This window comes from Myotis myotis, unplaced genomic scaffold, assembly GCF_014108235.1.
Source record: "Myotis myotis isolate mMyoMyo1 unplaced genomic scaffold, mMyoMyo1.p scaffold_m19_p_20, whole genome shotgun sequence".
Taxonomy (NCBI): Eukaryota; Metazoa; Chordata; class Mammalia; order Chiroptera; family Vespertilionidae; genus Myotis; species Myotis myotis.
The window spans coordinates 13,280,871-13,289,863 of record NW_023416325.1 but is presented as its reverse complement, the minus strand read 5'-3'; the positions used below and the strand labels follow the sequence as shown (position 1 = coordinate 13,289,863).

General features: G+C 59.0%; 1 protein-coding gene across 1 annotated transcript; it reads left to right on the top strand.

The window, feature by feature from the left end:
- The first annotated feature begins 312 nt into the window (after positions 1-312).
- LOC118678205 (RIMS-binding protein 3A-like) lies at positions 313-5,670 on the top strand. Its single transcript, XM_036353526.1, has one exon. The coding sequence runs from the start codon at positions 313-315 to the stop codon at positions 5,278-5,280; it is 4,968 nt and encodes a 1,655-aa protein (XP_036209419.1). The 3' UTR covers positions 5,281-5,670.
- Positions 5,671-8,993: the final 3,323 nt, after the last annotated feature.

Below are 8,993 nucleotides of genomic sequence, written 5' to 3'. Positions count from 1 at the left end.
AGGGTCATGGTGCCAAGAACAGGAAAAGCCTGGAGCCAGAGAGACCCCCGGGGCATCCTGGGAAGGACATGGGGTGGGTTGAGCAGGAGTGTCGAGAGCCCATCCCGGGCCTAGGCAGCTGGGAGAGGAGCGAGGGCTTGTGCACCCGTAGCAGGGGGTGAGAGAACACGCCCAGAGGCGGAAGGGGCGCGAGGAGACCCCCGGGGACGCCGGAAGGGGCGCGCGGGGCGGTTGGCCGGCTGGGGCGGCAGCCGTTGGCGACCGGAGGCCGGGGCCGGGAGGCGCCAGGCACCTGGCGGGACAGCAGCCACCATGACCAAGGACTCGCCTAACCCTTCCGGTGGCAGCCGCGCGACACCCAAGAAGCTGGCTAGTCCGGGCCCGACGGCAGCGGTGCTGGAGGAGCTGAAGCGGGAGCTGGAGAAGCTGCGGGCCGAGCTGGAGGAGGAGCGAGCGCGCGGGAGGGCGGAGCGGCGGCGCTTCGCGGCCGAGGCGCGCCAGCTGCGGGAGGCAGAGGAGCGGGAGCGGCAGCAGCTGGTTGACCATCTGCGCTCCAAGTGGGAGGCACAGCTCTGTCGGGAGCTGCGGCAGCTGCAGGAGAAGGTGCTGAGGGAGCGCGAGGCCGAGATCCGGCAGCTGCTGCGTTGGAAGGAGGCCGAGATGCGGCAGTTGCAGCAGCTGCTGCACCGCGAGCGCGACGGCGTTGTTCGCCAGGCGCGGGAGCTGCAGCGCCAGCTGGCCGCGGAGCTGGTGAACCGCGGCTACTGTGGCCGCGCGGGGGCGCCCAAGGCCGCCGCCGCCGCGCAGTGTCGCTGTCGCCTGCAGGAAGTGCTGGCGCAACTTCGCTGGGAGACCGACGGCGAGCAGGCCTCGCGCATCCGCCACCTGCAGGCGGCGCTGGACGTGGAGCGACAGCTCTTCCTCAAGTACGTCCTGGAGCACTTCCGCTGGCACCCGGTTTTGCCCGGCACCCCAGATCCCCAGGCGGTGCCTTCTTCGGAAGAACCGCACCCCGAGACCGCCAGCGACTCTCACCGCCCCCTAAAGTCCCCCAAAGTCCCACTCGAATCCTTTGATGGCCTGAGCGCCGGCGTTCGCGTGCGCTCCCGCTCCCTCGAAATGGTGCCCGCAGCGTGCTCCAACTCGCGTGACAACCTGCTCCCCACGCGCTCCGGCTCCCTCGATTCCTTGGCACCAGCGCGTTCCCACTCGCTCGACAGCCTTCTGGGTCGTCCCAAGGCCCCCGAATCCGAGGAGCGGGCTTCCTCAGCAGACACTTTCATCTTGGGCTTCCTGAGTCCGCCCCCGCCGCCGACGCCGCCGCTGTCACCACCGTCGCCGCCGCTGTCACCGCCACTACCACCATCGCAGCCCAGGGGTCCTAGCGACTGGACAGGAGAAGACTCCAGGAGCCAGCCCTGCGAAGCCCTGGCCCACTCGCCGCTGAGCCTGGATTACCAAGAGCTTGTGAAGCAGAACTCGGAACTGTCCGAGGCGTTGCAGGTGCTGGCGCGCCGCTGCTCTGACCTGCTGGACGAGAACATGCAACTGCGGCGCACGGGCATCCCAGACCAGGCGGACGAGAAGGTGAAGCGGCTCAAGGTGAAGCACGCAGAGCTAACAGGCCTGGCCCGCCGCCTAGAGGACCGGGCCCGCAAACTGCAAGAAACCAACCTGCGGACTCTGAGCGCGCCAGTGCCTGGGGAGAGCCGCGTGGGCCTGGAGCTGTGCCAGGCCTTCGCCCGCCAGCGCGCCCGGGACTTGTCGGAGCAGGCGAGCGCGCTGCTGGCTAAGGACAAGCAGATAGAAGAGCTGCAGCAGGAGTGTCGCTTGCTGCAGGCGCATGTCGCTTCGGGCCTCAGCAGCGCCCCTCACGCTGATGGGGGCGCGGCCAGCGCCCAGTGGCTCAAAGTCAGCGACTTGGACCGGCTACAGCGCGAGTCCCAGCGCGAGGTGCTGCGCCTGCAGAGGCAGCTGACGCTGCAGAAGGCCACCCGCAGCGCCCGGGCGGAGCCGAGCGGCCGGAGCGCACCCGGCGAGGGGGCGCGGTGCCAGGTGCAGGCGCTGGAGCGCGAGCTGTCGGCGCGGAGGCAAGAGTGCCAGGAGCTGGGGGCCCAGGCGGCGGCGGCTCGGCGGCGCGGCGAGGAGGCGGAGGCACAGCTGCAGACCGCGCTTTGCGAGGGCGCCTGGCTGGCCAAGGAGAACGCGCGGCTGCAGGCACAAGCCGACTGGACGGGGAAGCTGGCGGCTGAGAATAACGACGTGCGCGAGCAGCTGGGCCGCGCGTGCCAGGAGCGCGACGCCACCGGCTTGCTGGTGGAGCAGCTGCTGCAGCAGGCGGCGAGCGAGCAGGACAAGCAGCAACAGCTGCAGCGTGACCTGCAGAAGGCATTGCGTGATCTCGAGGCTGCCCGGGAGGAAATGGGGGTGCTGCGGTGCCAGCCTGGTCACCATCCCCAGCAACCCCCGGAGACCTCCCAAGCCCCGGATTCCCAAGGCAGGAAGAGCAGAAGGACCCGGTTCCAGCCAGCCCCTGAAGACCAGGCATCTCCACAGTCCAGCAGAGACCAACAGGAGGAGGATGCCTCTCTGCTAGAGAGCCCACTTGCCCTCGGGGAGCCAGCCAGTGCCCCTCAGGGGCCAGACAGAGTCCCAGCCAGCCAGCCTCTGGACTGCAGACCCCAGGCCAAGAAAACCAGTTCCCAGTCCAACTCCTCCTCTGAGGTGGAATCTGTGTGGGCCACCGTGCCCTCTTGCCTTACTCTGGACATGGACACGGCCAGTGAGGTGGAGGATCTGGATCCTGACAGTGCGTCCTTGACCCTGGAAGTGGGGGACTCAGAGGCCCCTGCTGCCCCCAAGCTCAAAATCTTCCTGATTCGATATAGCTACAACCCATTTGAGGGGCCCAATGAGCACCCCGAGAGTGAGCTGCCCCTCACGGCTGGCGAGTATGTATATATCTTTGGTGAGATGGATGAGGACGGCTTCTATGAAGGGGAGCTTGAGGATGGCCGGCGGGGCCTGGTGCCCTCCAACCTGGTGGTGCAGATTCCAGACAACGACATCCTTGACTGCCTGCCCCCAGAGTCCTCGGACCCTGGCCCCACTCAGCTCCCAGCCGGACAGGGCAAAACTTCAAAGGAAGACATTAGTCACAGCTTATTGCCTGGGGAAGCTCAGGGGGCTGTGGACAGGGAGACGTGCCAGATGGTGAGAGCGGCCTCCAAGACAGAAGTGGCCATGGAGACCTCAGACGCCAAGACGGAAGATGGCTGGCTGTGCTCACTGCAGAGTGTGGAGGAGCAGGGCTTCTCCAGACCCCTTCTAGGGCCCAAAGGGGTCCCTTGTGTAGCCCCCAAACAATTACGCCTGCAGAACGTTGTGGCCACATCGGCCAAGATCGTCTGGGTGTACAGCAGCTGCTGCCGCCCACACATCGTGTATCTCAATGACCAGAAGCATGCCCTGACTCCAGCAGGTGTGAGCAGCTACACCTTCCACAACCTGCATCCCAGCACCCGGTACCAGGTGCAGGTAGAGGTGCAGCTGCCGTGGGACTCCATGCAGGTGCGCTGGGAAACCATGTCCTCCACTCTCACCTTTGACACGCCTTTGGCAGGACCCCCGGACCCTCCACTGGACGTGCTGGTAGAGCGTCACACCTCACCAGGCCTCCTGGTGGTCAGCTGGCTCCCAGTCACGATCGACTTGGCCGGGTTCTCCAATGGAGTCCGGGTCACTGGCTATGCCGTGTATGCCGATGGGCTCAAGGTTGCCGAGGTCACCGATGCCACCGCTGGCAGCACCCTGTTGGAGTTGTCCCGGCTTCAGCTGCCCCTGATGTGCCAGAAGGTCTCGGTGAGAACCATTTCGCTTTGTGGCGAGTCACCGGATTCGGTGCCGGCCCAGATCCCCCAGGACTGTCTGAACTGTAACCGATTGCCAGAGACCTCTCCCTTTACTTACACCCCTGGCGACCAGTCCCCGTGCAGAATCACCTTTCCCGTTTGCCCTCAGAGGCTGGCGCTGGCTCCACCGAGTGCCAAGGCTAGTTCCCACATCCCCAGAAGCTGTGGGGGGTCCCTAGAAGCCTTCCCTGAAGAACCCCCGAGGAAGCACTCCCCGATGCCCAACCTGAGTCCAGAAGGAGAATGTCCCAGTGCAGGGGCTGGTAGCCAAACCCAGGGGCCTGCGGAGGCCTGGGAGGTCTGCAGAAAAGACCTACTCTTTCAGAAGAGTCCTCGGAACCACAGGCCACCTCTGCACTGTGGCCAATCTCAGGGGGAGGAAGACCGTGACTGGCACATGGACACCAGCCAATGCCCTGCTCTGGGAGTCCTCCATCTGTCTCCCGAGTTTGCACCCAGGAAAGAAGCCTGTCAGGAAAAGGCTGCCCTCAAGAAGGTCCTTAGGCAAAAGCAAGACGCCCAAGTGTTCACACCTCCCCAGATAGGCACCTGCCAACAACATATGTCTGACTTCCATGACATTTTGCAGCAGGAGGAGGAGGCAGCGTGCTTCAGCCCATGGGCCACAGAGAGGCAAGAGCAGAGAAGGGAGCTTAGGGCACAGAGCAGGCGAGGTCAGGCTCTGTGGGGCAAGAGAGAGAGCCAGCTCCACGAGCCCAGCTCTGCGCCCTATCCAGCTGCGTCCAGCAAAGTCCTTACAGCGTCCGGGGGAGGCCCCCCACAGCTGGAGGCGGGCCGGGGCACCGCGGCCAGGGTCTTTGTGGCGCTCTTTGACTATGAGCCCCTGGTGATGTCTGCCAACCCCGAGGCTGCAGAGGAGGAGCTGGCCTTCCAGAAAGGGCAGTTGCTGAGAGTGTGGGGCTCTCAGGACTCCCACGGCTTCTACCGCGGGGAATGCAATGGTCAAGTGGGCAACATCCCTGGGCATTTGGTGGCTGAGGTGGAGGACGGTCTGGAGAGGACTGATAGCAGGTGGCATTTGCCAGTGCAAGGGCACCTGCCCTCTATGGCCCACCTAGATGAAGTTGGGGGGCTCATCATCCCCCAGGACTCCTTTCCCCTGCCCCAAGGGAACCCCAGGGGACCTCCACTGTGCACTCGAATGACCATGATGGCAGCTGTGGACTATGACCCCAAGGACGGGTGGGCAGGGGGCCAGGTGAAGGGCAAGCTGTCGCTGAAGGCTGGGGACCTGGTTACAGTCTATGGGCCTGTGGATGACAGGGGATTCTATTATGGGGAGTCAGGCAGCCACAGAGGTCTTGTCCCAGCCCACCTGCTGGATTACATGTCCCTCCATGATGAGTGAGCAAGGCTATCAGAGGGGGTAGTGGCCTCTGGCCGCCCACGCCCCGCCAGAGGAGAAGCAAGCGCACAGACCCTTTCGCCAGCACCCCTCCTCGCCTCCAAGAGCACCACTGTGTGAAACCGATGGCAGCCTTCTGCATCCGCAGCCTCTGACAGCAGCAGGGCTTCCGTCTGAACTCAGATGTTCCCAAAAGAAAACGGGACAAGCAGCCCCTAGAGTGTGACAGGCTGGTTTGGAGTTGTCAGTAACGACAGGCATTTGGAGAAGGGCCTTTCTGTGTTTACTCAGCGTTTTCTTTAAGAGGTGAATGTTATCCATCCATGGTTATGTATGCAAGTCTCAAGGAAAGCTTGCCTCTTAAAAAAAGTGACCAGAATGTTAGTTTTCTGTCTTATGTTCAACCCCGCATTAAAATAGAAAATAAAAAGAATATTTTATTTTATTGATTTCAAAGAGAGAGAAGGGAGAGAGAGAGAGAGAGAGAGAGAGAGAGAGAGAGAGAAAGAGAGAGAAACATCGATTTGTTGCTCCACCCATTCATGCATTCATTGGTTGATTGAACCCTCAATCTTGGCATATCAGGACGACACTCTAACCAACTGAGCTATCGGGCCAGGGCCAAAAAAAGAATAATTTAGAAGAGAAAGGAAGCCCGGCTGGCGTGGCTCAGTGGTTGAGCATCCATCTATGAACCAGGAGGTCACGGTTCAATCCCTGGTCAGGGCACATGCCTGGCTTGTGGGCTTGATCCCCAGTGTGGGGCATGCAGGAGGCAGCCGATCAATGATTCTCTCTCATCATTGATGTTTCTATCTCTCTCTCTCCCTCTCCCTTCCTCTCTGAAATCAATAAAAAAATATATATTTTAAAGAAATAGAAGTGAAAGCACAACCAAGGGAACACAAACTGCTTCTCCTCCCTCTGTTCTGTCCAGGGGGCCCGAAAGGGCTACACGTGTTTTCCCAGGTGGGGGCGGAGGGAGGGCACTCCCTTGATCTGTAGGGGGGACAGCTCAGGGTCTGCTTACTCGCAGGGTCGCCAAGAGGCCAGCCAAGAGTCAGGGCTAAGAAGCAGGGCCCCCAAAGCTTAGCACAGCCCACCTTTCTCAAAGGTGTCCCTGCCCAGGGGCAGTGTGACCCTTTGTGGAGGGTGGGGTCAGAGTCTTCCAGCTGCTTCCCTGGGAGCCTCCCCGAGAGAGCATGCCCACATCTACTCCATTTTACCAAGAGCTGCTGAGGCTCAGGGGTTCCCCTCAGGTCCCACCGTTCCAGAACCACTTCCCACCAGGGTCTTCTGGGGCTCCCCCTCAAGGAGACCAGAGACGAGGGGTGGTCTTCATCCTCTGCTTCTGTCCCGCTGTCCCTTTGTTCCCCTAAGTCCAACTGTGCTGTCAGAGGAAGGGCACTGCCTTCCCCGAGTGCAGGAGGAAATTGCTGGAAGCATTCCTGGGCAGGAGGTTTGGAGCCCCTGGCAGGTTCTTCGGGGAGTTGGTGAATTGGGTTCAGAAGGTTCCTCCATGCTGTCCCCGGGCTGAAGACGGGAACAGGTAAGAGGCAGGCCCGGGGCTGTCTCAACGCGACACACTTACTGCTGCCTCGTCCTCAAAGCACGGGAACCAAGGAGGCAGCTGTGATGTGCACACATGCACTCACTCTCGTGAGCAGAGTGCTGCGGGGCTGGGCCTGGGGAGGAAACACTTTGCCTCATCCACTGAGGGCCATGATCATCCCCTCAGGTTTACAAACACCCATTTTTTTTCAGTGAAAAAGTAGGCTCAAATAGCCTAGGGAGGCAACGCAGACCAGCTCACACTTCTTTAAAAAAATTGTGATAACATATACATAACATAAAATTTACCATCTGAACCAATTCTGTGAGCAATTCAGTAACTGACATTGTTGTGCAAGCAATCTCCAGAATTCTTTTCACCCTGTAAAGCTGAAACTCTGTACCCATTAAGCCACAGCAACCCACTCCCTTCTCTCCTCAGCCCCTGATAACTTTTAATCTATTTTCTATCTCTATGAATTTGACTACTCTAGGGACCTCATGTAAGTGGACTGGGTGTAGTAAACTTGTCTTTTTATGTTTGGCTTATGTCACTTAGGATGATGTCCTCAAGTTTCATCCACGTTGGAGCACATATCAGAATTTTATTTATTTTTAAAACATTTTTATCAATTTCAGAGAAGGGAGAGGGTGAGAGAGATAGAAACATCAATGATGCGAGAGAATCATCGATCGGTTGCCTTCTGCACACTGGGGATTGAGCCCGCAATACAGGCATGTGCCCTGACCAGGAATCCAACCGTGACCTCCTGGTTCATAGGTCAACACTCAACCACTGAGCCATGCTGGCCAGCCAGAATTTCACGTCTTTTTAAGGCTCCATAATATTCCTTTGTATGGGTGTACTAAGTGATGTTTACCCATTCATCCATCAGTGGACACTTGGGTTATTTTGACCTTTTTTTGGCTACGGTGAATAGTGCTGCTATGAACATGGGCATACAAGGATCTCTTCTCAGCTTTCACAGGGTTTCAAACGATCAGATCCCTGGGAGCTCACAACCCAGAATGGAACCTGAGGATGATGAGCAATGAGACAGCTGCTCCTGCTGGAGCGGACAGCCCAGCCCTCCTGAGCCCTGGGCTGGGGATCCTGGTGCCCCAGGCTGAGGGCTGGAGACAAATGTGATTCCCACGCACTGGAAGAGCAACAGCAGTTTAGAGAATAGAAACTTTAACCCGCACACTTTTAAAATCAAATGCAATAACGAATTCCATGAGAACCACAAATGCAACCCAACATGAATTATGCCAGCCCCATTATGCCATCATTTTTTAACTTTGCATCCTTCCCTGACCATCGGCCAAGATCACTCTCCTTTTTTCCCAACAGCTGCAGGACCGTCCGGGTCTAGGCTGTACAGTGGCACCTCCACCCCTCTGTCCAGTCCCCACCTGCTTTATTTTTCTCCATAGTCCTCAGCCACACCTGGTTTTTTCTATTTCTGGCTCCACCCCACAGCCATTCCCTCATCAGAATGTGAGTCCCCCAAAGGAAGAGACTTCGTTGGCTTGTTCATCGCCCAGCATGTAGCAGGTCCTCAATAAGTGCGTACTGACTTCACTCCCAAGCTCCCAGGGCCCTTCCTTTACCTCTGTAACTTGTTTGCTAAGCCCATTTATTTTCCAAACAAACGTTCTCTTGTATAAATAGATAAGTAAGTGCTGGAAGAAGGAACAAGTAGTTTTTTACCACCCCTTGTATGTGGCCCCTGTGCTGGGCCCAGACACTGATCTGTGCTCCCGGCATTCACACCATGCACGGGCTGCTCCACCCACTGGGACAGAATAAGACACGAACCCTGCAAAGCAGAGGAAGACGTTGCTAATTCTGACCATGGGCACTGGGGCAGGTAGGGAGGAGGGCATCCTAGCGGTGGGAATAGCAGAAGTAAACACCCTGCGACATGTGAAAATGAGTGATTGCACATTTGGGAAAACCCAGGGAGCAGAGGCACCGGAAGAGAGAAATGGATTGAGGACAGGTGTCCACCCTAAGGGTTTCAAAGTCCTCAGGAGCTTCCTCATGCTGCCACTAGGGGGCAGCCTAGGCACACCGAGGGTGGCTCTCTAGGGACTGCACCTGGGCCCACACCTGCCTGCTCTGGGCCTTGAGCACAGTGTCAAGGTGAGCTGGAAATGGC

Bases quoted from the DNA above. Each gene is read 5' to 3' on its own strand.
- LOC118678205 (XM_036353526.1), top strand. From the start codon at position 313: ATGACCAAGGACTCGCCTAACCCTTCCGGTGGCAGCCGCGCGACACCC.